The 27,995-nt window shown below is 48.7% G+C and overlaps 2 protein-coding genes across 4 annotated transcripts in view; both read right to left on the reverse strand.

Annotated features, from left to right (window-relative positions):
- Positions 1–1,096: 1,096 nt before the first annotated feature.
- Positions 1,097–27,542, reverse strand: TGFB1 (transforming growth factor beta 1). Its single transcript, XM_083627632.1, has 7 exons — positions 26,428–27,542; positions 11,413–11,567; positions 10,265–10,391; positions 7,511–7,588; positions 4,091–4,241; positions 2,221–2,377; positions 1,097–1,433 (listed from the first exon to the last, which is right to left on the reverse strand). The coding sequence occupies exons 1-7, from the start codon at positions 26,813–26,815 to the stop codon at positions 1,275–1,277; spliced, it is 1,215 nt and encodes a 404-aa protein (XP_083483758.1). The 5' UTR covers positions 26,816–27,542; the 3' UTR covers positions 1,097–1,274.
- The window catches only part of B9D2 (B9 domain containing 2), a 33,591-nt gene continuing 32,832 nt past the window's right edge, over positions 27,237–27,995 (reverse strand). For all 3 annotated transcript variants that reach the window (XM_083628056.1, XM_083628055.1, XM_083628057.1), the window contains exon 4: positions 27,237–27,714. In XM_083628056.1, the coding sequence (XP_083484182.1) occupies positions 27,266–27,714 (449 nt within the window). In that variant the 3' untranslated portion in view covers positions 27,237–27,265. The remainder of the gene's footprint in view (positions 27,715–27,995) is intronic.

Genomic DNA, 27,995 nt, shown 5'->3' on the forward strand with positions numbered 1-27,995 from the left:
GTGTCTGCAAATGTTTCAGGGCAGTCACACCGCGTCGTTTCCCATCTGTGCATGTCCTGTAACTTCCTGCTAAAATCTCGTAACTTTTTAAGACCCCTTTTTCGTCCCGCTTCTGTTGCTCTAGAGATACCTAGCAGAACAGCTAATAAAAGTGGGAGGGTTTGTGGACGGCCCAGTCTAAATACACTATTATTGTTCCAAAGACATGTTACAGAATACAGTGAACCACAAAAAAAAAACACCTGTCTAGAGGTGCCTGCAGACTATGTCGCCCATTTCTGTGCCATCCCCCCTTCCTTTCAGCTGGTAAGCCAGCAGTTGGCTGAGGAGCGAAGTAGCCAAAAGGCAGAGACCAGCAGTTAGAGGGAGAATTCACTCCCCATCGCCTGGCTATTCCTTGCCTGCTCCCACCTGTTGCAGATGTCTCTGTGCAGAACATATGAGAAAGGAGACAGAGGTCAGTGTCACAGCTGAGCAGAGAAGAGGCCTACCAATCGCCAGCCAGCGGTCAGGCGGAGGGAGGCGGGGTTGACCGATGTGTGGGCAGGGCTCTCTGAGAGTGGGCGGAGTTCCGCTCTGCCATCTTCCCGGGCATCCTTCAGGTGAGCCGGGCATCGTCCGGCGACCCTGGCATTGTGCACTTTCGTACCGTCTGGAGGGCAGCAGTTCTGACCGACTGAAATCTTAACCCTGGCACTCTGTGCCCTTTTCTGCTTTTGACTCATTTTGTATTCCTCGGCCAGAGCTAGACTTCCCCACCCTCTTGCAGAGAGCGTTTCGGATGCCCTGCCAGTGTTGGAAATTCAAGTGCCAGCTCATTTTTTCAACACATTCTTTATGGCAGGAAAATGAGGCTCTCTTTTTTTTCTTCTTCCTCCCCCCTCCCCCCCCCACAACTCCCATAAAATAGCAAATTATTGATTTGGGTACAGGGCGAGCCGGGTAGGGTGGCGGGGCGAGAAAGAGATAACCTCTTTAAATAATTCTCTCTTAATACACAAAGCAAAATAATTAAAAGGAATTGATAGATTCTCAATGCCTGCCCCCCCCCCCGCAAAAACAAAAACACCCCATAAATTCACAAAATAATAATAAATCTCACCAAATGAGGGTTTTTATTGTTTTTGTTTTTTTGTTTTGGAAAAAGATTTTGTTAGAGGGGAAGGGGAGTCTGTGTCCCTCTCCAGTCCTGACTCCTTCCCCGCTCAGATTGATTTATTTTTTAATTCCAACTCGCCCAGAAGAGACATCCCAAGTCCACAAGTACTTTTCTCTCAGCTGCATTGACAGGATTTGACCACCATGTTGGAAAGCTGCTCCACCTTGGCTTGGCGGCCGACGTAGTACACAATCCCCAATGGCTCGAGCTCGTATGGGACGCAGCAGGGGGCGGCTGAGGCAGATGGGTTGTGTTGGGTGTACAGAGACAGGACCTATCGAAACAAAATAAGAAAATACGTCTCTGGAAAGGTAACAAGGCGGATTGATCACCCTAGGGAGCAGGAGGCCAAGTTTTCAGGAAAGCAGAGGTCACGTTTATAATGGCTGCCAAGTTTCACTGCACTGCATGAGTACCGTATTTTTCACTCTATAAGACGCACCAGACCACAAGCCGCACCTAGTTTTTGGAGGAGGAAAGCAAGAAAAAAATTATTCTGAATCTCAGAAGCCAGAACAGCAAGAGGGATCGCTGCGCAGTGAAAGCAGCAATCCCTCTTGCTGTTCTGGCTTCTGGGATAGCTGCGCAGCCTGCATTCGCTCCATAAGACGCACACACATTTCCCCTTACTTTTTAGGAGGGAAAAAGTGAGTCTTATAGAGCAAAAAATACGGTCATTTTTATTGCAGCAAAGCACATCACAGGACAGTGGCATTTTCTGTTGTTTCTCCCGGCCTATCGAATGCCCTTCCCACCTGCCATCCTCAAAGAATTGGCTACCAGTTTTGCTTCCAGACGCCTTGTAGAGAGTTATATTTTCCCCCCAGGCTTTCTCTGACCCAGAAGAACAGTTCATTGCCGAATTCTGTCTTTGCATCTGTTTCTATGAAACCGTTTTCTGTTGCTTTCCTTTTCCTGCTTTTGAGATTTTTTTTAAAGCAGTTTTTGGAATGCTTCAAAACAAAGCCCAAAGGAGGGTTGTGTGTGAGGAAGTGGGGTGAGATGCAAGAGTCAGAAGGCTTTTCGGGAGAGGGGGGCTGGGGAGCTTTTTACGTCCTCACCTGGCTGTACTGAGTGTCCACGCTCCAGAGGTAGGGGCAGGCACCCATGCATAAGTTGGCATAGTAGCCCTTGGGTTGGGAGATCCACCGCCATTTTAAGTCCTTGCGGAAGTCGATGTACAAGGGCCTCACGCAACAGTTCTTCTCCTCTGGTGACCTGGAGCGGAAGAACCCAGTAAGAGTTGAGAGAATAATAATAATAATAATTATAGTGGTACCTCAGGTTAAGTACTTAAATCGTTCCGGAGGTCCGTTCTTAACCTGAAACTGTTCTTAACCTGAAGCACCACTTTACCTAATGGAGCCTCCCGCTGCTGCCGTGCCGCCGGAGCACAATTTCTGTTCTCATCCTGAAGCAAAGTTCTTAACCTGAGGTAATATTTCTGGGTTAGCGGAGTCTGTAACCTGAAGCGTATGTAACCCGAGGTACCACTGTATTATTATTATTTATTTATACCCCACCCATCTGGCTGGGTTTCCCCAGCCACTCTAATATTCCAACAGAATATTAAAAAACACGATACAACATCAAACATTAAAAACTTCCCTAAACAGGGCTGCCTTCAGATGTCTTCTAAAAATCAGATAGTTGTTTATTTCCTTGACATCTGGTGGGAGGGTGTTCCACAGGGCGGGTGCCACTACCAAGAAGGCCCTCTGCTTGGTTCCCTGTAGCCTCACTTCTCACAAGGAGGGAACCGCCAGAAGGCCCTCGGAGCTGGACCAAAGTGTCCGGGCAGAACGATGGGGGTGGAGACTTTTCTTTGGGTATACTGGGCCAAGGCTGTTTAGGAGTAAGGTTACCAAACGTCCCTGTTTCCAGGGGACAGTCCCTGGATTTATAAATCAGTCTCCTATCATTTCCACTATCATTCCGACTGAAGTTGAAAAGTGTCCCTGGATTCATTGAAAAAAATCTGGTATCCTTAGTTTAGGGCTTTAAAGGTCAGCACCAACACTTTGAATTGTGCTTGGAAACGTACTGGGAGTCAATGTAGGTCTTTCAGGACCGGTGTTATATGGTTTCGGCGGCCGCTCCCAGTCACCAGTCTAGCTGCCGCAAAACCACAGATCCTGAAACCCAGCCAGGAGTGCAGTGGGAAATTCATCCTGCTCCATGGCCCTTCTTCGTGTGCCTCCTCCTCCACAAGCGATCTGGAGTGTGGCAACACGAGAATGGGCCTTTTCTGTGGTGGCCCCATTTGTGGGATTCTCTCTCCAGGTAGTCTCACCTGGCACCTTACATATATTTAGGTGCCAGGCAAAAACATTCCTCTTCTCCCAGGCTAATTAAACTACCCATGGCCTTTTAAACTATGGATGCATTGTTGTTTTGGTTTGTCATTATGGTATTCATGTTTGTGTTTTTATATTGTAAACCACCCTGTGATCTTAGGATGAAGGGTGGTCTTTAAATTTAATAAATATTGCTTTTGTTTGTTATCCTGGTATTCATTTTTGTTTTGTTAATATTTTAAACCACCCTGTAAACTTAGGATGAAGGGTGGCATATAAATTTAATAAACAATGATGAGGAGGATGTGTTTTTAGATTGTAAGCCTTAGGGGACTGTCTTAACGCTGATTTTTGTAAGAAGTCTTTTTGGCTAAAGAGCTGCATAGAAGTGCATTCATTCATTCATTCATTCATTCACAGAAGAACAGAACTGTAGAACTGGAAGGGAACTCAGCGGCCATCTAGTCCAACCCCCTTCAATGCAGGAATCTTTTTGCTTCACGTGGGGCTTGAACCCATGAACATCAGATTAAGAATCTCATGCTTTACCAGCTGAGCTGTCACCCCACTTTATAGCCCAAGAGGCTCTCAACAGCGAAAGAGTCCCACACAAAAAAACCCAGAAGCCACTCACTGGCTGCAATAGTCCATGCCTGCCGCTCGCTTTTGCCGGCGGTTTTGCAGGTGGTCTGCCCGCTCGGGGGGCATCGCCATCACCAGAAGATAGGGGGGCTGCTGTTTCGCCTGGCTGATCCCTTGCTGATCACCCCTCCTTAATTTGGTGCCTGGAAACAGACAAGAATTCGTTAGACGTGTCGCACGAGCTTTATTTTGTTTTCAAAACCATCTGGATGCTGCCATACGTGAAACACTTTGCGGTGGCACCTTTAGTAAAGGACCCCTGACCATTACATCCAGTCGTGGCCGACTCTGGGGTTGCGGCGCTCATCTCGCTTTATTGGCCGAGGGAGCCGGCGTACAGCTTCTGGGTCATGTGGCCAGCATGACTAAGCCGCTTCTGGCGAACCAGAGCAGCGCACAGAAACGCCGTTTACCTTCCCGCCGGACCTATTTATCTACTTGCACTTTGACGTGCTTTCGAACTGCTAGGTGGGCAGGAGCAGGGACCGAGCAATGGGAGCTCACCCCGTCGCGGGGATTCGAACCGCCGACCTTCTGATCGGCAAGTCCTAGGCTCTGTGGTTTAACCCACAGCGCCACCCTTTAGAAGCGCATGAATAAAATAATAATAAGGGTGAAGGCGCTTTATAAATCAGATCGATCAAATGTTTCCCCGAGTACCAGCTTCCGGCGGCGTGGGCTGGGGAACGGGAACTGGGCAGGCAGGGAAAATACCGTCCAGCAGCACTGACTGGAATGCCATTTACCACCCCAGACTCTTCCTAGGCCCAAGTCCTCACTGACGCTGTTCCCATCCCCTAACCCTCCTTTTGGGAAGCGATCTTGGTCTCCTGATCGTTCCTCTTCCTTGTCTGGGTGGGGGCAGAGCTCTCAATGAACCGTTAAGCAAAATAAGCATGTGCTCAGGGCATCGCAGAAATTTCCCATGGCCAGATTTTTTCCCCACGTTAATGGCCACAAGCTGCTCAACCGAGAGCTGGGTTTCTCAACGGAAGTCAATTAGAAATCCCAACAGGGCGACTATGCAACAAGGCAAGCTGGGTACCTTCTCTCTACTAAGTATAGATGCAGACGTGTTGCGTAAGATTAGCTTTGAGGATCTGACTGTGCCATTAGAAAAAGTCAGAGAGAGGAAAAATTCAAATGTAAAGGAAGTGGAAATCCACAAAAATAAACATTGTTTTCCATCTTACTGTAGGTTACTTGTTTCATCTCGGAGAATGAAATTTTACTTTGTGCTTTATTGTTGTTTATATTTCGAATTAGGTATATATGGGGGTACTAAAATCAGGAGAGCAGCTGCAGGTGGGCGAAGGCTGTGCTGCCCTACTGACTTGGCTTGTTTCTTTCTGCCAGCATCCTTATGTGGTGCCCACCGGGATCAGGAATGTGTGGGGTTATGGGTGTGATTGTGGAGGAAGAGGGCATCCGAGGACCTTCAGGGGGTCCTGACTTCTCCGTTCCTTCCTACTCTGCTGCAGATGCTAGGGTAGGTGATGGGAATTAAATGCTGAGTGCTGAGGAGCAGGAAGTTTGCCTATCCCATCGGCCCACAAGTGGGAAGGCAGTCGTTCCTAAACTGCGCTGGAGGCTCCTGGGAGCCAAAAAGCAGCCATTTGCCAAAGAGGCTGCCCACCGCACCCCTGTGTGAGCCATAGAATCATAGAGTTGGAAGGGACCCCGGGGTCATCTAGCCCAACCCCCTGCAATGAAGGAATCTCAGCTAAAGCATCCATGACAGATGGCCATCCAACCTCTAAGGAGAGTCCACAACCTCCCGAGGGAGTCTGTTCCCCTGCCAAACAGCTCTTACGGTCAGATAGTTCTTTCCTGATGTTTAGTTGGAATCTCCCTTCTTGTGACATGAAGCCATTGGTCCGAGTCTACCCTCCAGATCTGGGGTCGGCAAGGCTTACTGGCCATGGGCTGGATCACTCCCGCAGAGATCGTCTGTGGGCTGGACCGGCAGAGCGCGACATCAGAAATCGCGTCTGCGCATGCGCAGACACTGAAAATCGTGCCTGCGCAGATTTCTGGTACCTGCGAATGCGCAGACTCGATTTCCAGCATAATTTGGTGAGTCCCTGTGCTGTGCTCCACCGGTTTAGCGCAGCACGGGGGGGGGACTCGCTGAGCAGGCAGCTCAGTTCAGGGGCAGCTCGTGGGGCGGTAAAACGGTCTTCTGGTCCATGGGCCGCATGCTGCCGACCCCTGCTCCAGAGTTACCCCTGTGCTTGCCTCCCTACAGCCAGATGCGTACCCACAGCCCAAAAAACATGGGCACGGCAGGGATATGAGGCACCCTGAGAGAGGGGGAAAGGCCAACTCTTATGTTTGCTGCAAGTAAAGTGAGTCAGGTGCGCAGGTGTGAAACAACAGTGCTGCAGGGAAAAGTGCACTGAGGGAGGGAAGTGTTCTGAAATTCTGGAGCGTGCCAGCCGCCAGAAGCACGACAGAACCACCCTTTCTGCGATCCGATGGTGAAGCTGTTTGCTGTCAGCACGGCAGCCTATTTTTACCTGACGAAACGCAGTGGGTGTGTGCTAGTCTGCGTGTGCAAGGGGTGTGTGTGTGTTGCGGGTGCTCATGCTTCACGCTGCCCCCTAGAGGAGGTTCCCATCGAGCTGAATCATGTGACAAAAGTGTTGCCAGAACTGGCACGGCGCCCCCCCCCCGCACAACCCCACCCTGGGCAGAAGGTATGGCAGATATGTGTGTCAGGAGGATGAGGAAGTTCTCTAGGCCCGATTCCCAGAAGGAGGCAAGTCTCGTCCTGAAGGCGGAATCCGCCGAGCCTGCGCTTACCAGTTGTTGACAGGCAAGTGACGAGGCAGATGCCAGACAGGGACCGAAGAGAGCCTTTGGCGGGGCCTGAGAGCATGAGAAAAGCCTGCAAGATCTGGCCAGTTTCCCACCTCGGCCAGAAGCCTCCTGTTCTCACAGTGGCCGGACGGATGCCCGCAGGATCCGAGCGCAAGAGATCTCTCCCCTTCTGCGATTCACAATGACTGGTATTCAGAAACACTGCTGCCTCAAACCGTGGAGGCAATTTATAGCCATCAGGGCTAGGAGCCATGGATCACTTTCAAGGGGAAGGACGGGCCATGAATTTAAATCAATAAATAAAGCTGGCACTACAGGCATTAGATGTAAACCCTACAACATAGGGACATTTCCTACTTCCTTGCATTTCAGGGGGTTGGTCTGGATGACCCTTGGGGTCCCTTCCAACTCTGCCATTCCACAATTCTCACTTCCCCCCACAACTGACCCTCCTCAACCTCTCCATTTTTTTGTCCCCATTTTTCACTGACAGCGCTGGCAGGGGAAATAGGGACGTTCCGGGATCGAAACAGGGATGGAGAGCCGTCGCTGGAAAACCAGGACACTGATCCCATTCCTTAGCTCTTACCTTCAACTTCCACTTTCAGTTCCTCCACCCCGCTTTCACAGGTACAGTGGGAGCTGAGGCGAAATCTTCCCAGAGGCTCTGAAATACAAACAATGTGGATTTTTGGGTGCCGTGCTCATAGCCCCCAGCAGGAGCAGGTAAGGATTTGAACCCGCAACCCTGGAGGCACATGCAACAGGGGCCCAAAGGTGAAGACAGGCATTTGCTGCATTAAATCCAAGTGCGCCTTTCTTCTCCGGAGCCCAGCCCATGTGTATATGGGAGAACAATTCAGAAGCGGAAGTTGGCTGCAGACAATGTCTGTTGGTTGCTCCTCCCTGACCCCCAATCTTTATACAAAGTTTTGGGTGTCTGATTAAGGAGGTGGCCTTTAAAAAAAAAAGTTGCAAACACGTAGATAGGAACATTAACATCTGTGACAGGAATACAATCTGAAATTCAGTTCTCCAGATTTCCAAATCAGTTTTTTTTAAAGTCCTAATGAGACTACATTAGCATTTTAATACAAAATTCTCCCAATACACACAATTCCATGTGCAATTTTGTCCAACGTGCTTATTTCTGCCGAACGATTTCCACCTAATACGACACACTTTTTTCCCAAGCTGTTTTCAGCAATGTACCCATGCACTACGTCACCTTAGCACATCTATCTATTTCTGCGATTGTTATGTGGCTGGGGAAACTGCCCTGCGAAATCTGGAGGAGTGCAAAATTTAAAACGACGGCGGCTGTGTTTTGGTCTGCATGTTGTTTCTGAAAGCACGAGTATTTTATTATTATTTATTTGTATTCTGCCCTTCATCCCAAGAACTCGGGGTGGTAGGTTTGCCTTAAATGCGAGCTCATCCTCCCCAAACATAAAGGCACTCACATAAAACTTCCGTGTGGTATCTTTAAGAAATATAGAGAATGGCGCTTGAAGCATGGCAAGATCTGAGCCTGTCTTTGATCTGTGGGCAGCCCAGCCCAACACGGAAGCTGGGCAGTGAGGGTGGCCCTTTCTTCAATATGACCCCCACCTCTCCTCTAAATCACCGCACCCCCAATATTTCTCTACCCATTCCTGCAGCTGACGACTATCATCCCCTCTTCAAGGCAAAAAGGGGTTTGAGATCAGAGAGGGTGAGTTGCAGGCAGACGGCCACCCGGACGCAAGAAATTTAGTGCTTGCAACGTCGCAATCCCTGCCTTCCTCTCCTCTCCTTTCAGTAGCAACCTGTGCAAAGAATGCAGCCGAGGAGTGGCGCAGGGCAAGTGTGCCTGACGCATGTGCACTTTTGATCTGGCTCCTTCCAAAACACGGTGGCAGCGTGCCCAGGGCGTGGTGTGCCGACTCAGCGGATTGCGGCATTGTTTTTTTTTCTTTCCACCCCCTTTTCTCCCCCTCTCACCTCCAGCACAAAGGCAAAGCAGGGAGAGGTTGCCCCACGATTCTAGTCCCCGGAGAAATAAGCATCTTGGCACTGCCTTGCAGGAGCGGCTAGGACTTCGAGGCAACTAAGTTTGTTCTGGGTATAAGCTTTCGTGTGCATGCACACTGCACACGAAAACTTATCCCCAGAACAATCTTAGGTGGTCTCTAAGGTGCTACTGCACAGTTTTTTAATTTATTTCGACTTCGTCAGACCAACACGGCTACCTACCTGAATCTGGAAGAAGAGATGTCTGTCAATGGATGGGCTTGCACATAATGTTCAACCCACAGTTTCCTTTAACCGTGGTTTGTTCAACAAATCACATGTCATCTAAACAGGCTTGTTTGTGTGAAAGCTGGCTGCTACTGCCAGACATGTGCTATGCCAGGGATAGCCAATGTGGGGCCTTCCAGATGTCATTAGACTACGACTCCCATCAGCCACACTAGCATTGTCAGTGGTCATGGATGATGGGACTTGTAGCCCTACAACACTTGGCTTCTTTTTCAGTTGCTCTTAAAAGCAGAGACATCGCCTTGCCAACAAAGGTCCGTATAGTTAAAGCTATGGTTTTCCCAGTAGTGATGTATGGAAATGAGAGCTGGACCATAAAGAAGGCTGATTGCCAAAGAATTGATGCTTTTGAATTATGGTGCTGGAGGAGACTCTTGAGAGTCCCATGGACTGCAAGAAGATCAAACGTATCCATTCTGAAGGAAATCAGCCCTGAGTGCTCACTGGAAGGACAGATCCTGAAGCTGAGGCTCCAATACTTTGGCCACCTCATGAGAAGAGAAGACTCCCTGGAAAAGACCCTGATGTTGGGAAAGATGGAGGGCACAAGGAGAAGGGGACGACAGAGGACGAGATGGTTGGACAGTGTTCTCGAAGCTACCAGCATGAGTTTGACCAAACTGCGGGAGGCAGTGGAAGACAGGAGTGCCTGGCATGCTCTGGTCCATGGGGTCACGAAGAGTCGGACACGACTAAACGACTAAACAACAACAATGCCTTTGTAACCCTGCAGGTGTCTGGGATCGAGGGTCCAAACAAACCATAGTTCAGCAAGGCTGTTGGGTCTGGATGTGCTAAAGGTGGCATGGTTTGCGAGTCAACAACAAACTTGGCAGAGAACTAACTGTGGTTATTTCGGCGGGCTAGGCTCAGTCCTTCCAACAAACCACTTTTTACCCCTGGTTAACCATTGTCCTCTTTTGTCACACATCCTGTTCTGCCTACAGCGATTCTTCCTCTCCCCCAAGCGAATTACTCTTTCCAGCTGCCATCAACTCTGGGACCCTGCCCCGCTCACACCTTTAGCCACTTCCTGGCTTACCTGTACTTCCAAGCCACTGCCGGAGGACGGAGGTGACGTCAAACGAAAGCCACTCCTTCTCGTTCTTCACCTTCATCATACGCCCATCCATGTAGTACCAAGTGCTATTGATTGAGTGGATCTGCTCCTGGACGGAAAGGGTAAGTGTAAACAAAGCAGTCTCTCCATCTCCGACATAAGACCCAGAGTGGTTCATCGTTCGACAGAACGATATGCTGAAGAACTTCGCATTCAAATGCTACACTTAATTTCTAGTTCAAGGTTCCGGTTATCGGGGCAGAACTGGAAAAAGGGGCAACATCTGCAGAAGAGCTAAGGGAACAATGAAGTGGGCATTCGGTCCCTCCAAATTCTATGTCAATATTAGGAGGCAAACAATCCTGTCCTGGCTCCTGTTTGGGACTTAATATGAATAAATGATCCTTAGAAATAATCCACAGAAGCTGTCGTCTAAATCAAGGATCGTCCCTGGGTGTGAATACGAGAATGCCTCTGAGCATATGCCGAAAGATTAATAATAATAATAATAATAATAATAATAATAATAATAATAATAATAATTTATTTATACCCCGCCCAGCTGGCTGGGTTTCCCCAGCCACTCTGGGCGGCTTCCAACAGAATATTAAAATACAATAACCTATTAAACATTAAAAGCTTCCCTAAACATTCCTAGATTCCAGTTCCCTCGCTACAGACACCTCTTCCCCACAATATTTTGATTTCTGCAGCTGAAATACTCCAGACTAATGCAGGCAAACAAATACATACTTTCTCTCTCTCTTTTTTGGCAAATGAACATAATTTGCATAAATGTGCCTTCGTTTTGATTTCAAAATCAGAAGTTTCAATTTCTTCCCACCCCGCCCCCCTCATTCTCAGGGATAGAATGCAAGCAATATTGTCCCTGCTCTTGTTTGGGGTTTAATACGAATGAATGATCGTTAGCAATGATCCAGGGGCCTGTCTTTGAAATCAGCTGTTGTCCCTGGGTGCAAATAAAATAATGCCTCTGAGCATATGCCAAGAAATTTCCTCTTTCCACCCACGAATAACCATAAGCATCTCCAAACCGTCTGAACAGTTTCCAGGTGAGAGGGTACAACTTGTGGGCATCTTTGAACTCCGATAGCATTTTCCCATCGTACCTGGTAGAGCTCCAATCGCTGATCCTGAACTGTTCCAGAGATGCGCATTCTCAGTTCAGCACGGTACAGCAGACTGGAGTCATGAAGGGTTTTCCGGATGTGTGATAAGTTGAACCCAAAGAAGACAGAGTAGGGTGTCTTTGGTATGTAGCCTTCTGCACAGAGAGAATAGGAGAGGAGTCTTAAGTTGTTTGTGTTTGTTTGTATGTATTTCTTCCTTTGGAAGGTGTCAAGAGAATATAAGCTTTGCAAGAGCTTCAGGCGACGTCTGAACTCCCCGGCAACCCGATTAACATCCCAGCAAGAGTTGAGCTGCAAATCGCTGAATGTTAGGAATTTACAAACGAAATGAAAAACAGAACTTACAATTGGAATGGAAAACAAAATTGAGCTTTGGAGGGTCACAGGGCTGCTGGATTCGGTCACCATAAAGACACTTGCTCAGAGAGTAAGCCCCAATGAAGACAACAAAATTGACTCCTGAGTAGGGATGCACAAATATGTCCATTTTGGTTCCTCTCAGTTTCTCAGTTTTATAATCTCTGGTTTTCTACATTTCCACAGGGGTTTGCGATATCTATCTACATATAGATATATACCGTATTTTTCCGTGTATAAGACTAGGTTTTTTTAACCAAAAAATTAGGTTTAAAATTGGGGCTAGTCTTATACACGGGTAGTGCTGAGGGATGTTTTCTTAATTTGGAGTCCCCAAAAATAGGAGCCGTCTTATATGCAGGGGCATCTTATAGAAAGAAAAATACGGTACATCCTCATGAAAATTCACCAACATTTTCCTCTGGATATACCGTACATACTTTTGTGTGCAGTTTTGCCTAACGCACACATTTTTGCAAAGCAATTTTTGCTATTTTTTCCTGTCATTTTCACCAACGTAGGCATTTGATATGCAAACTCCACCTCATTATATGCATTTTTTGTTCCAGTTACAGTGGTACCTCAGGTTAAGTACTTAATTCATCCCGGAGGTCTGTACTTAACCTGAAACTGTTCTTAACCTGAAGCACCACTTTAGCTAATGGGGCCTCCTGCTGCTGCTGTGCCACCGGAGCACAATTTCTGTTCTCATCCTGAAGCAAAGTTCTTAACCTGAAGCACTATTTCTGGGTTAGCGGAGACTGTAACCTGAAGCGTATGTAACCTGAAGCGTATGTAACCCGAGGTACCACTGTACTTGGGTGGAGAACTGCATTGCAAAATTCAGAGCACTGCGAATTTCAAAGGACGGCTGAATTTCGATGCAGATATTGTTTCAGACAGTGTGGATTAGGTAAGTTCACCTTTAAATGTAGACTGAACAGACTACTTCAGAGTAAACATGCACCAAATCCTGCTGCACCCCTATTTCTGTGGGAGAAAGTTTCTTTGCTTATATGTTTAATTTATATGTCTGTGCAATGTTTAAGGATACAGGCACTCATCTTGCGTTAGGGTTTAAGGACTCTGACGCAAGCCATTTTCTTTTTATTTTACTTTTAATGCTTTATTGAGATTAAAAAGCAAACAAACAGTCATCAAAAGAATACAGTGGTACCTCGGGTTAAGTACTTAATTCGTTCTGGAGGTCCATTCTTAACCTGAAACTGTTCTCAACCCGAAGCACCATTTTAGCTAATGGGGCCTCCTGCTGCTGCTGCGCTGCCAGAGCTGTTCTCATGCTGAAGCAAAGTATTTAACCCGAGGTACTATTTCTGGGTTAGCGGAGTCTGTAACCTGAAGCGTATGTAACCTGAAGCGTATGCAACCTGAGGTACAACTGTAATACACCTTGCCAAAAATTAACTTATTTTCTTCTTACGTAATTTCTATAGAGACTTCTATAGAAGTCTTTCTATAGAGACTATCCACAACGTATTTGATATACCACACTCTTCATTTTCAATCATAAGGTAAAGGTAAAGGAACCCCTGACCATTAGGTCCAGTCGTGACCGACTCTGGGGTTGCAGCGCTCATCTCGCTTTACTGGCCGAGGGAGCCGGCGTACAGCTTCTGGGTCATGTGGCCAGCATGACTAAGCCGCTTCTGGCGAACCAGAGCAGCACACAGAAACACCGTTTACCTTCCCACCAGAGCGGTACCTATTTATCTACTTGTACTTTGAAGTGCTTTCGAACTGCTAGGTTGGCAGGAACAGGGACCGAGCAGCGGGAACTCACCCTGTCATGGGGATTCGCAGTGCCACCCGCGTCCCCTACATTTTCAGTCATAGCATATCACAATTGTCTTATTTCCCTAAGGTTTCCTACTATTCCGCAAACCATTTTCAAATGCTCCCACATTCAACAGAAACCTACCTGCAAGTAAGGCAAAGGAAGAGGAAGCTGGGATCTATAAAACTAACTGCATTTTAATTTATTTATTTTTGCTGCCTGGCATTGACTTTTGATGCCTCTCATTTGGAGTGTCCTCACCCCTCGGGCTATAGGACCTTCTGCCCTTGCCTGTTCCAATGACATGTAGATACCCTAAGTTATCACATGGTTGCCAACTGACTAGGGAAGAGGGAAAAACCAAGATTAGACTGCTTCTATGCCCTTATAAGGGACGCGGGTGGCACTGTGGGTAAAACCACAGAGCCTAGGACTTGCTGATCAGAAGGTCGGCGGTTCGAATCCCTGCGACAGGGTGAGCTCCCGTTGCTCGGTCCCTGCTCCTGCCAACCTAGCAGTTCGAAAGCACGTCAAAGTGCAAGTAGATAAATAGGTACGGCTCCAGCGGGAAGGTAAACGGCGTTTCCGTGCGCTGCTCTGGTTCTCCAGAAGCAGCTTAGTCATGCTGGCCACATGACCCAGAAGCCGGATCCCTCGGCCAGTAAAACAAGATGAGCGCCGCAACCCCAGAGTCGGTCACGACTGGACCTAATGGTCAGGGGCCCCTTTTCCTTTACCTTTATGCCCTTAGAAATCACTTGATGCATGGAAATCAGCAGGGACAAGCTTTTTCGCCTCCTGCAGATAAGCATCAGCACCTGCCGACACCTGCGAAGCAAGTGGCAAGTTAAAAAGCACAGGAGCGTGGGCTGGATAAAAAAGTTGGCAACCTCATCTTCCACACCCTACCACGCTTCTTTGCAGCTATGCCAAACTCCAGCCCGGGTTCCCAGGCAGGATTCTGTTGCCTCTGGAGGGTCAAATTTCGGGAGTATGTGAGAGTGGAGTCAATTAATAGCAATGGGCAATCCGAAACGCCAGAGGGGACTGCTTGGGTGGATCCCAGGTTTCTGGTTCCAGATCTCGAGGAAGACGCCACATCCTAATGCGTACATCAATAACAGAAACAAGAGCCAAACAAGAGCTCTGGAAACCTGCTTGTAAATGCATTTCTTATTTAAATCCCATGCCTGCCTTTGCCAACTTCATAAGTTTTGGCCTACAGTGGTACCTCGGGTTACATACGCTTCAGGTTACAGACACCACTAACCCAGAAATAGTGCTTCAGGTTAAGAACTTTGCTTCAGGATGAGAACAGAAATCGTGCTCCGGTGGCGCAGCAGCAGCAGGAGGCCCCATTAGCTAAAGTGGTGCTTCAGGTTAAGAACAGTTTCAGGTTAAGAACAGACCTCCGGAACGAATTAAGTACTTAACCCGAGGTAAAGGTAAAGGTAAAGGTACCCCTGCCCGTACGGGCCAGTCGTGTCCGACTCTGAGGTTGCGCGCCCATCTCGCTTAAGAGGCCGGGGGCCAGCGCTGTCCGAAGACACTTCCGGGTCACGTGGCCAGCGTGACAAGCTGCATCTGGCGAGCCAGCGCAGCACATAGAAACGCCGTTTACCTTCCCGCTAGTAAGCGGTCCCTATTTATCTACTTGCACCCGGGGGTGCTTTTGAACTGCTAGGTTGGCAGGCGCTGGGACCGAACGACGGGAGCGCACCCCGCCGCGGGGATTCGAACCGCCGACCTGACAATCGGCAAGTCCTAGGCTCTGTGGTTTTACCCAGAGCGCCACCCGCGTCCACCCGAGGTACCACTGTACAATTCTCACTCACCCAAGCCTTAGGAGTTACAGGCAAAAATATCTGCAGTGGCAAAGGCTGCCCTATGACCCCTGTCTCTATATGGGCCTCCCCATGCTTTGCCATGACTCAGGAATGGCTAACTGCATATTTCTGCGTCAAGAGCAACTTCAGAAACAATTTGAGCCTGCTATGTACATTATCCTTCTCCCCATTTCACAGATCCTGGGACTGAGGGCAAGCAAGGTTGCCACACTGCAACAAGACCTTGTTCCTTTATACATAGGAATCTGGTTCTCTGTGTGTTTAAAAAGGTAAAGGGACCCCTGACCATTAGGTCCAGTCGCGGACGACTCTGGGGTTGTGGCGCTCATCTCGCTTTACTGGCTGTGGGAGCCGGCGTACAGCTTCTGGGTCGTGTGGCCAGCATGACTAAGCCGCTTCTGGCAAACCGGAGCAGCGCACGGAAACGCCATTTACCTTCCCACCGGAGCGGTACCTATTTATCTACTTGCATTTTGACGTGCTTTTGAACTGCTAGGTGGGCAGGAGCAGGGACCGAGCAATGGGAGCTCACCCCGTCGCAGGGATTCGAACCACCGACCTTCTGATCGGCAAGCCCTAGGCTCTGTGATTTAGACCACAGCGCCACCCGCGTCCCTCTGTGTGTTTAGTCAGAAGTAAATTCTGCGCTAAATTGACTGGGACTTCCATTCCAGAGTTTAAAAGCAATAGGACGTAAAGTGGTGCTTTTAATTTCTTTAGGGGCTTCCTAACTTTCTTCCCGTAACCTGGCCGCGGCTTTCCTAGTAAGGTCGGTTAAGAGAGAGAAAAAGGATGCTTTGGCCATCCAGCGAGTTTCCATCCGAGTGGGGATTTGAACCCAGGGCTCTCTGGTTCAGCTCCAGCCCTCTGCAGGCTTTCTCTCTCTCTCTCTGAAAGCGAACGGCCACAGGCCACAGACACACCCCAAAACGAAGCCCCATATTTGCAGCCATCTGACACTGACACAGCATCTATTTATGGTACAGGAAGAGTCTATTTTTAAGCTTCTCTTCCTCGCAGGATCAAAGAAGCTTTGACTCCAGCTCCTCATCCCATCTCGTCCCACATACATGGTCAAATCAGCTGCCCTGCAAGTTCCCATCTCCAGGACAAAGACCGTGATGTTTAAGGGGAATGCTCCCTTTCTTCTTCATCATTCCACCCCCTTAAAAATATATATATATAGCATGCAGTGCTTGGCAAAGGAGAACAGGGTATGCCCATTTTGCATTTAGGTGAACGTGGAGTTCAGAGCAAAAGTCGGGGGAAGGAGAGAGACATTTGATAGCTGCATGGCAAGCAGAAATTCTTGTTTTGGGGAAACTTTTCCCAGGCGCCCTGTCTCACGGTTTCTCCTGGTTCTACGGCCCGCATCTCTTTCTTGCCTCATTAACAGCAGGCTGGCAAGCAGAAATTTAGTTAATTTAGCAAACAGAAATGTTAAGATTTTCCTGGCCTGGAAATGCAAGTAGGGAGGGAAAGTTTCACTTGCTTAATTCCTGTCTGCATGTTAGGATGGTGCTTTCTTTAATTTTTAAAAATCTGCTGGTACGGCTGTGTAGGCAGCATCTTTTTAAAGCACATTCAAAGACCATCCCTCCCCCTGCAAAATAAAAATAAAAATCATGGGAACTGTAGTTTACCTTCGCACAGAGTTCCAATTCCAAGCACCCTTAGCAAATTATAATTCCCAGGATTATTTTTGGGGGGGGGGGTATATGCTTTGAATGTGCTTTAAAGGTATGGTGTATATGCTGCTACTCATTTGCTGTTTCCCATTTGAAAGGGTAAGAATTAAATGTTATTATTTAAAATTTATCAGCAACAAAGGCAAAGGAGGAGGGGCCTAAGCTGCCCAAGAAGAAATGAAGGTAGTCTTCTCTGTTTCTATCCCACCTCCTGATCAAATAAGCTCTCATAGCAGATCACAAAACATTAAACATACAACGAAGAACTTGCGATTCTCTATCACTAGCCATCATTGCTGGGTTGTCAACTGCCTAGGGGGGTGGAAAAGCTTAGTGGCAGACCAGCAGCAATCTGTAGAAATTGACAGCCAAATCTTTTCACTGGTGTGGAGATAAAATAGTACAACCTGCTATGCTCTGCAAATCAAGGTGCCCTGAAAAGTCCAAGAGTTTTAGGGTGGCAAAGAGAAAGGAGGCAGCTGATGATTCTATTAAGAATAAAAACCTGGTCCTAGTTCTTTCGAAAGACATATACACACCCTCAACTTGACTCATCTCCAAGAATGAAGAATCAAACCTGGCTATCGTCGACCATAATTTTTGCATCTCCCTGCCGTTTAGCTCCCCACCTCCTCAAAGTTTTCTTTTTTCTGTACCTGCCAGCTAAGATTTCATTTCACGCATCTGAGGAAGTGGGCTTGAGTCCACAAAACCTCGTGTCACAGTACATTGTATGATAGCCTTTAAGATGGCCCAAGACTCTTTGAGTCTAACTTGGGGTACCTCAGTGGAAAGTCCTCAGCACACACACACACCCGTCTCAACGCTGCTCCAAAAGCAGGATTCAGAAGAAACCTGACTGTCAGATTTCCACTTCCCTTCTTCAAAGTTTGGTGCAGTCAACGCTTTTCGTTTCCACATGACTCTTGCGGAGGGAGGCTGTGGTCTCTTGTAAATTGAGGATTTATGTTTTACAGCTGCAAAGACAGAGATAAGGCTGTCTCCATTGAACAGCCCCAGCTTATCACCCTAAGGAAATTCCCAAGCTATTTTGGGACTTTCCAGTGTTACATCTCCAGAGATAAGAGGATGAGATCGGTTTCTATCTACTGTCCTTGTGACCTTGTGAGTGGTTCATGGTGTCTGTCAGCCTCAGTTTCCCTCAGCTGTAAAATGGGGATAAGACTATGAAGCCTTGAATGGCATTTCTAGGCAGCCTTCTCCCATAAAAACCAGCAAACTCACCAAGATAATCAATAGAGACTGGGTAGCTACCAGAAATGGCCTCCTCTGTCGTCTTTTGGATTTATCCGTATTTAATCTCTGCCTGTAGGGTTTATAGCTCTGTGGCTACTGCTGTTGATCTCTTGCAGTGCATTCCTAACCATTTCTACTCCAAATGTGTACTGCTGAACTCAGTTCATTTGCACTGGCTTAGGTATGTTTGTTAAGCCACTTTGGAGGCGAAGTACTAAAAGGCTGCGTATAGGTTTCTCATGTAAACAGGGAGGCAAGGGTTTCGCATTCCATAAATCCAGATACTCCAGGTGCTTCTGTATCCGGAAGAAGGATCTGGCAATAGGAACATAATAAGAGCTATTCTGGATCAGGCCAAAAACCATCTGCTCCAGCATCTTGCAAGCAGGGCCTACTTGTGCTATCCTGCAACTGAATGAATGAATTTACTTTATTACGGTCACAGACCAGCATAATTCCTGCAGCTGGTCTTCTGCTTCTGTCTAATCTTCTATTAAAGCCAGCCATGTTGATGCCCACTGTAACATCTCACGGGAGCAAATTCCTCATGGCATTTTCATTCTCGGGGCACTTTCTTTATAACTTATTTAGAATTTGGGGTCGGTGCAGGATTTCAAGCCTATTTCATCATTGCAAAGTGACAGAGTGGGTGCAATTTTCTATCCTGCAAGCATTTTCTGCAGCCCGCACTTCCTGACCTCCATGAAGTCTTCCCCTGGGTTTTGACTGACGCATGGGCACCCAGGAAGGCAGCAGACCATGGGACCAGCAATTTATAGAATGAAAAGACACTCATGAACCCCTCTGTGCCACCTCAGAAGGAAAAGTCCTTGCATCGAGAACCCTGCACCACACACCTGAGAGTTTCACTGGGAGCCTTCTCTCCCCTCTGATAATTTTAAAGTGCCATTTCTTTCCTCGTTAACTGATGCAGAATGGTTGGGGGAAATAAAGGGGTGTTTGCATTGAATTTTCAGCACAGTTCTAGCGTCAGGCCGCTGCCACAGGCCAGGAAGCGGCAGGACCAGGAAAGAAGCAGACCACAGAAGGGAGTAAGCTGGACCGCAAGCAGAAGTTGGTTACTTAGGGCGCCATTCTTCCCGTAGGGAAATGCCCCGGGGGAGCCAGGCTCCGATCCGCCCACCTGCTTAAGCTTTCCACGTGGATCAACTGTTAAGTCACGCTGGGGAAATGTGGGTGGCTTGACTTCTGTCGAAACAGGGAAGTCAAGCAGCGCTGCTACCTCCCCACCCGCCCCCAGAGCCTTCTGCCATTGTTTGTTTTGCCAACTGCCCTGGTCGGAAACTAGCAATTCCCCCTGTTCCAAGGGGCTGTTTGAAGGACGGATACTCTGCAGAAACTTCCAGGCGTGCTATTTTATCATCACACCAGGCTCTTGGGGGGGGGGAGGGGGCAGAGGGGAGGATGCAATTCACCAGAAATGAATCCCTAGTGTGGGAATCGGTAGCTGGCAGCCTCTGAACCAAATGAGGTCCTCTGAGCACACGACATGCCAACCAAATGGGCAGAGGAAGGGCACGGAATGGCCCCTGTGTCCACAGGTGGGAGGTGGGTCAGGATGGAATGGCCCCTGTGTCCACAGGTGGGAGGTGGGTCAGGATCTCAGCACTGCAGAAAAAAATCCAGGGCATGATGATTCTGGGATGGGGAACCTGCAGCATCCGAAGAAGTGTGCATGAACACAAAAGCTCATACCAATAACAAACTTAGTTGGTCTCTAAGGCACTACTGGAAGGAATTTTTTTATACTGCAGTCTTCTAGTTGTTGGTGAGCTCCAGTCCCCATCAGTGCCAGCCAGCATATCTGACAGTGAAGAATGATGGGACCTGCAGGGCAACAGATTCCTGGCCACTTTTCTAAACCATGTTCATAGTATGATGGGTGATATGCAACAGGAGTTCAGTGGGGGGTCTTTCCCACTTTCTGTCTACTGAAGGATGGGGTAGAAACAGATTCAAATAAATATATCAAATAGACAAAACGCATCTGGGATAGCTCCGTCAGTGGAGCACGAGACTCTTAATCTCAGGGTCGTGGGTTCAGGCCCCACGTTGGGCAAAAAGATCCCTGCATGGCAGGGGGTTGGACTAGATGACCGCTGAGGTCCCTTCCAACTCTACCATTCTATGCTTCTGTGAATAAAAGAATGAATGAATGGACTTCTATGCAGCTCTGTAGCATAGACTCTTCCAACGCTATGATTCTATGATTTCCAGTGAAAAGAGGGTTGAATCCAAAATAGTGTTAAGTCACTCGTTTCCTTAGCACAAGGCTTTCTGCTTGTACAGTGGGGACTGTCTCCCCTCTCCTCCTCCCCGTGTCCTCCCCCCCAATAAATCTGTCGTGGGATTCCCCCCACCTTCTGAAGCCGGTTTTGGGAGGGCGTGCCTGTGTTCAGTTGCACAAGCGTAAATCCTCGTGCTAATGGAACAAGGACACTGTATACCACTCTCAGTCTTGAGATGGAAAACCCACAAGTTCTCACAACCCATGCCAGCTATCCTGCGGGTGCCGCAGCCAAAAGCAGGGTTCCCCCCCAAAAAAATGCCATATGTCCTTGGTCAGCAACTACAAAAGAAGTTCAGACTAGCCACACCAGATTAGACCAAAGGTCCATGGAGTCTTGCACCCAGCGGTTGCATCAGCAGCCAGCCAGCTGTTTCTCGTAAGACTGCAGGACATGCAAGACAATGTCCTCTCTGGCACCTGGCATTTAGAGATATACTGCATCTGAACTGAAGGTTCTACGGAGCTAGCGGGGTTCATAGCCCCCGAGAGACCTATGTTCCATAAATCCAATTCCCTTTTAAAAGTGTCCGAGCCTGCAGCCATCAACACACCTTATGGATTCCAAAAACGGAACTGTGTTGTGTGAAGAACACCTTTCTTTCTCCTGTCCCAGATCTATTGCAAATTCAGTCACTGGGTGAACTTGAGTTCCAACATGCATAATCTCCTAAGCCTCTGTTGCTGCGGCAGGAAACCTGCAGCCCTGAAGATATTGTCAGACTACAACTCCCATCATCCCTGACCGTGACTGGCCAGAGTTTTGGATTCCCAAAAAGTCTGGAGGCCACAGCTTCCCCACCCCTGGTTTAAAACACTGCAAAAGCTGAAATGAACTGGAGCTTCTACTCTCACTCCAGAAAAGGCTCCTGCACCTTTAAGAGTCTTCTTAGGGCCTCAGACGATAAGCGGGTAGGCATGAACCTCCATGTACAGGGGCACTATACTTCTGGTTAAGATACAGTGGTACCTCGGGTTAAGAACTTAATTCGTTCTGGAGGTCTGTTCTTAACCTGAAACTGTTCTTAACCTGATGCACCACTTTAGCTAATGGGGCCACCTGCTGCGCCACTGCTGAACGATTTCTGTTCTCATCCTGAAGCAAAGTTCTTAAGCCGAGGTACTATTTCTGGGTTAGCGGAGTCTGTAACTTGAAGCGTCTGTAACATGAAGCATATGTAACCCGAGGTACCACTGTACAAGGAGTAAAAAAAGGGGAAAGGCCATAATTTCAATGCCTCAGAGCTTTTGCTCCACCCAAATGACAGAAAGCTGGATGGGATTTATCCAGCAACATAACGCAACCATTTGCATCGGTGGATTTTGGAACGAACTTGTTAAAACCTTTTTTCCGACTGGTTTGTGCTTTCAACAGCAGCCCGACCTGAGTAGGCGCACCGGGGACGAGGCAGCAATTACCCTGGCCTAACGCGTTCCGAGGAAAGGGGATTTTGCGTAGGCAAGGCAAGGAGGACCCAAACGCCTCCTTGGCAAAAACGACCGGCACGTGCTGGCACTATCCCGGGCTGCCATCTTATCTCCCAGAGACTACACAAAACGTACAAGTTCCCGCCTCTGCCTGCGGGCCCGAGTTCCGTTTCGGCAGCGTGCCAGCCACTCCCAGGCACGTAATTACACCCCAAACAAGCTTGAGACGGCTGCTCCCTGGGTGGATGCGGGATCCTCTGATCCAAGGGAAAGATCCGATCTTTGCAGATTCGGGCCTCTTCAGACCTGCTGCCAACACCACCACCCCTCCTGGGCCTGCGCATCTCGTTCAAAAGCCCTCCCTACATTTTTTTCTTTTCTTTTGAAGCATATATCTTTTGTCTCCTGTCTCCCCCCAAAAAAAGACCCCACCCAGCTCCAGGCATCTGTTGGTGCATTTAGGTGGCTCGTTTTTTCCACACGAGGAGCAAACTTCTGTAAAAGGTGGGGAGGAAAGAAACAAGAGTTCTGCTCTTCCCAGCAAGGGTTGCAGAAAGCCCAGTATAGCTAAAAGGTAGGGCTTCCTGGGTGCAAATGCCCAGGTTGCCAACTTTTTCCTGCTGGTCCTGCCCCTGCGCCCTTAACAACAGCTGTAGGGTGCTAAGAGCTGTTTGACAGTGAAAAGGACTCCCTCAAAAGGCGGTTTCTCCTTCCTTGGAGAAGGAAGAGTAATAAACCACTCTATTCTGCCTTGGTCAGACCACAGGCTGAGACCCTACCTGCCCGTGGACTGTCTTGCCAGAGTGGTGCATGCTCTAGTTATCTCCCGCTTGGCCTACTGCTATGAGCTCTACATGGGGCTACTTTTGAAGGTGACCCGGAAACTACAACTAATCCAGAATGCGGCAGCCAGACTGGTGACTGGGGGCAGCCACCGAGACCATATAACACCGGTCCTGAAAGACCTACATTGGCTCCCAGTATGTTTCCGAACACAATTCAAAGTGTTGGTGCTGACCTTTAAAGCCCTAAACCGCCTCAGCCCAGTATACCTGAAGGAGCGTCTCCACCCCCATCATTCTGCCCGGACGCTGAGGTCCAGTGCTGAAGGCCTTCTGGTGGTTCCCTCACTGCGAGAAGCCAAGTTACAGGGAACCAGGCAGAGGGCCTTCTCGGTAGTGGCGCCCGCCCTGTGGAACGCCCTCCCACCAGATGTCAAAGAGAACAACAACTACCTGACATTTAGAAGACATCTGAAGGCAACCCTGTTCAGGGAAGTTTCTAATGTCTGACATTTTAATGTATTTTTAATCTTTGTTGGAAGCCGCCCAGAGTGGCTGGGGAAACCCAGCCAGATGGGCGGGGTACAAATAATAAATTACTATTACTATTACACTTGGGAGTACTGTGTCCAAGTTTGGGCACCACACTTTAAGAGGGATGTTGACAAGCTGGAAAGTGGGCAGAGGAGGGCAACCAAGATGATCAAAGGTCTGGAAACCAGGCCTTATGAGGAATGGTTGAAGGAGCTGGGTATGTTTAGCCTGGAAAAGAGGAGACTGAGAGGAGATATGACAGCCATCTTCAAATATCTTAAGGGTTGCCACATGGAAGATGGAGCATGCTTGTTTTCTCCTGCTCTGGAGGGTAGGACTCAAACCAGTGGCTTCAAGCTTCAAGAAAGGAATTCCGACTAAACATTCGGACAAATACTTTCTGACAGTAAGAGCTGTTCGGCAGTGGAACAGACTCCACGAGAGGCGGTGGACTCTCCTTCCTTGGAGACATTTTTAAACAGAGGTTGGGTGGCCATCTGTCATGGATGCTTTAGCTGAGATTCCTGCATTGCCGGGGGGTCAGACTAGATGACCCTTGGGTCCCTTCCAACTCTTAAGATTCTACGATTCTGTGAGCTGACCAGGCGAAACCTTTTCTGGCGTGGAGGCAGTGATGCGAGAAAACTCCTTCCTGCTGTATGTTTGTGTGTGTCTGGAGTCTGTTGAAGTCCCAGAAGCGGGGGGGGGGGGGAGTAGCAGCCAATCCCGAGGTGAAAGCAAGGCACCCCTGCTTGAATTTTCGAAACGGAATTTGCAAACTTTGACCTGCCCGCAGCTGTGGGGTAGCATTGCAACACGTTGACCAGCAAGGGGCCTTCAGGGAGAAGTGGCGAAGGCGGCTCTGAAACCGGGGGGGGGGGGTTGGGGTTGCTGGGCCGTTTTTGCCGGAAATCGCAAGATCCGATCGACCAGACTCCTTTTTCACTGCCCCCTCCCCGCCAACTCCATCCCCACCCGCCCTGGGGGGAAAGCTGATGTTTGCACACACACATACAATTTCCTCCCATCCTCAGAGGACTTCTCACGGGTGCCTGGCTTCACAGAGCGCCTGCCGACACGGCTATAACATGACAGCCCGGATCCTCGTGCAAAGAGAAAGGAAGTGGAAACTAGAGGCAATGGCTTTCTCTCTCTTTCTTTCTCTCTCTCTTTCTCAGGAGCCAACAACAGCAGCTAAGAGGCAGAAACGATACAACCTTAATCCGCATTAAGACCATACCGGTTCTAATCACGACACTACTCACCTGCCTTAAACCTGCTCCTAAAAAACCCTAATTGAGTCCTCTTTTTTTTAACACCAAAGTTCCCATCTGGGAGAATGGTTATTTATAACTTCCGAGTATGTACAGAGTCCACTTCTCGTGTGACCAAATGCTGGCAGCTTTCCTGTTTCCCCCCCCCCCTCCACCCCAAATTTCTGGAATTAAAAGCGTGGATGTAAACCTAGGCTGTTTAAGAATAAGTTTATAGTTTATAGAGTGGGTCTGTCCAACCCCAGTGTTGTCTGGTTGAAGACTGTAGGAGCTGTAGTTCCGGGTCTCAGTTAAAGGTCCTGGGGTCCAGTGGGGGGGCCTTCTCTGCCTTTTCCCCACTGAATTGGGTCCCCCTCTTCTGCCAGAATGCATTGCTGTCCCTGATGAAACTGCACTCTGGCTGGCAGCCAGTACTGTCAGCTCAAAAGGCAGCAAATTCTGGATCCTGCCTGGTCCCACTGCCCCAGACTGACTGACCAAGTTCCGCCTGCCCCCGTTTCCTGAAATAATAATAATATATATATTTTTAAATGCCATCCCTGTATCAAGGGCCGGCCCTCATCGTGGATACCTTGGCATGTGGCGGTTGCAATGATCAGATCAACTCACGCCAAATTCCAGCTGCTGCTGCCGCTGCCTCCCTGGGACCAGGCAACTGGGTGAGCATCTCCTGCCATGTCCAGAACTAGTAACAGCTTCTCTGCTCTTGGTTTTATTTCCTTTGTGCAATTTCCTTGCACCCTTTGATACATTAGGTTTGCACCCCAGCTCCATGCCTTTAAGAGCCTGGCCTGCAGAACATTTAAGAGGTAAAACTCTTCCCACCGTTTTTCAGGAAAAGCTTCACCTTTTGAATTTCCGCCTGCCGGGATGCTGCACAGGAGCAGGGCCGGAATAAAAAGGTGGCCACCTTAGGGGAAACCCCTTTGCCACAAGGCATTGGTGGTAAGTCCTGAAGAATTAAATAAGCTGGTTTTAGGGTCAAGGGTAAAATTATCCCATAAGAGGCGCTGCTTATCCTTTTCCAGTTTGTATCGACATCTTAGGAACGTGCTAACCTCTCACCCCTCTTCCCAAACCCCTTCTTCCTCTCATATTCTCTGGCGATATTTATTGCCATTTTACACACGGAATGCTTTTTTTTCCAATAAAAAAAAGGTCTTGCTTAAACTCTGGGTGCGAATCCTGATCCATTGCATCGCTAAACCTAAGTGCAAAGTAACAAACATTTCCTTCTCTCTCTCTTGTTCTTTAAATTAACCTTTTTATTATAAATAAATATTAGGAGGCCTGGGAAACAGCAGTGGAAGGCAACTTGCCCAAGGCCATCCATCGGTGCCTCTCAGCCCTTTATAGCAGCTTGCAAGGTGCTCAGCGACCCCCCCCACCGCTATTTTCGAAGTCTCAGGCAATGAAATACCTAGCAGGTGCCCCAAGTTTGCCAGCAGATTTCACCTTACACCAGCCTAACCTTTGAGTCGGTTGCCAGCTTCCTAAATTGGCCCTGCGCCTCTGCCTAACAGCTGAGAAATCAAAGGGGTGAGGACTTTCCCTTTAAGTGGGGGAAATCTCCCCCCACTGAATTTCTGGATGTCACCCTGTTCCTAAAGGAATAGGAGCATTGGACACCAACCTAGCCCTGGTTCCTCGTCCTGCTCTAACCAGTAGACCTCATGGCCTGCCCTCCGAGATACAAACACCCCCTTTCTCTGCCGTGGTCTCACCATGGTTCGGGGGAAGCATGTTGAACCTGTGCACCTCCTTGGCGTAGTACTCTTCCTGGGGGGTCTCCTTGGGGTCTTCCGCCGTCATTTCCCGGATGACTTCCAGGGTGCTGTTGTACAGAGCCACAATGTCTTCGGGCAGCACCCGCGAGTCGGGGTCTTCCACCTCCGGCGGGCTGGTCAGCTTGAGCTTGCTGAGGATCTGGCCCCGAATGGCCTCGATCCGCTTGCGCTTCATCATATCCATGTCCAGAGTTTTGCAAGTGGACAAGGCGAGAGCCGTGCAGAGGTGTTCCAGCGCCAGGAGCAGGAGGAAGAGCCAGCCGGCGGCCCGCGAACACCGAGAAAGACTTTGCCAGCCCCAGGCTCTCAAAACCAACATCTTCATGATTTCTCCACCCCCTTGTCGCTTCTGCTCTCGGTGCCAAAAAGGAGCGGTGGGGAAAGCAAGACGAAGGGGGGAAGAAGAAGAGCCGCCCTAGTTTCTTGCTGTTTTCTCAGTTCTTTCCCTGCATCTGACAAAGTAGGCTGTTTCCTACAGAGGCCCCACTCACCGTCGAGTCCCTCAAGTAGAAAGCGACGGTTTCAGATTCGAACCGGTTTCAGATCTGTGAACCGTCTCCAAAGTCTGGGCTGCCGGTTTTCAAAAGCGGAGGAGACTCACCTTAAGCTTGGCAGAGCTTTGATGCAGCCCATGTGCCTGGCGATTTGGAGGGTGCCCACGTTCAGCCTTGGCGCCCGGCCGTGGCAGCCCGAACGCCCATCACCAGGGAGGTCGAGGCTCTGTCTCTCACCGGTTTTCGGTTCGAGGGATCGTGTTCTTGGCAGGGTGAGCCTCTCAGAGGTTGCCAAGAAGTGCTTGGATCTGTCCGGGATGTGGCTGGCTGCAAAAGACGCGGGCCAAATCCGGTGTCACGACTGGGGCATCCCAAGGCGATTGCGCTCCTCCGTCAAGATCGCTGCTGCCGCCGCTCTCCCTGGAGCCAGCTGGCCTTTCTGTCTTCCTTGCCTGGAAAGGCTGTAATTTCACCACTCCTGTTGGGACTTGCTGGCTGCAGGGCTTGGAGGTTTTTAAAGCCGTCTTTTTGCCTCTCCCCAGCGACAGCTCCACCCAGGAAGTGAAGGAGGTGGGTGTGCACTGCTGTATATATAACTCCTTCGCTGGGGAGCAAGGCAACTGGACAGCTACTGTGGCAAAAGCCGGAGAACTTTTATTTTCTTTTATTCTGCCTGGCTCCTCCGCTTCTCTTTCCTCCTTCCCCTTGTGGCTGAGGCAACTGCCTCTCTCTGGAAAAGGGAAGAGCGGCAAAAACTTTTATTCACACACGCACAGGACTAAAGTAAAGACTAAACACACCACCCACAGCCTCACACTGTCATTTCTTATTTTATTTTTATTTTTCTTATTTTATTTTTTTATATAAAAATTTTCTTTTCATTTCATTTCTTATTTTATTTTTTATATAAATTTTTATTAGTTTTTTAACATATCATTTTCAACAGTAATTAAACATACTTTTACATCCTATTCAATTTTTTTATTTTATAAAAGGGTATTACAGAAGATT

The sequence above is a fragment of the Podarcis filfolensis genome, assembly GCF_964270895.1.
Source record: "Podarcis filfolensis genome assembly, chromosome: 8".
Taxonomy (NCBI): Eukaryota; Metazoa; Chordata; class Lepidosauria; order Squamata; family Lacertidae; genus Podarcis; species Podarcis filfolensis.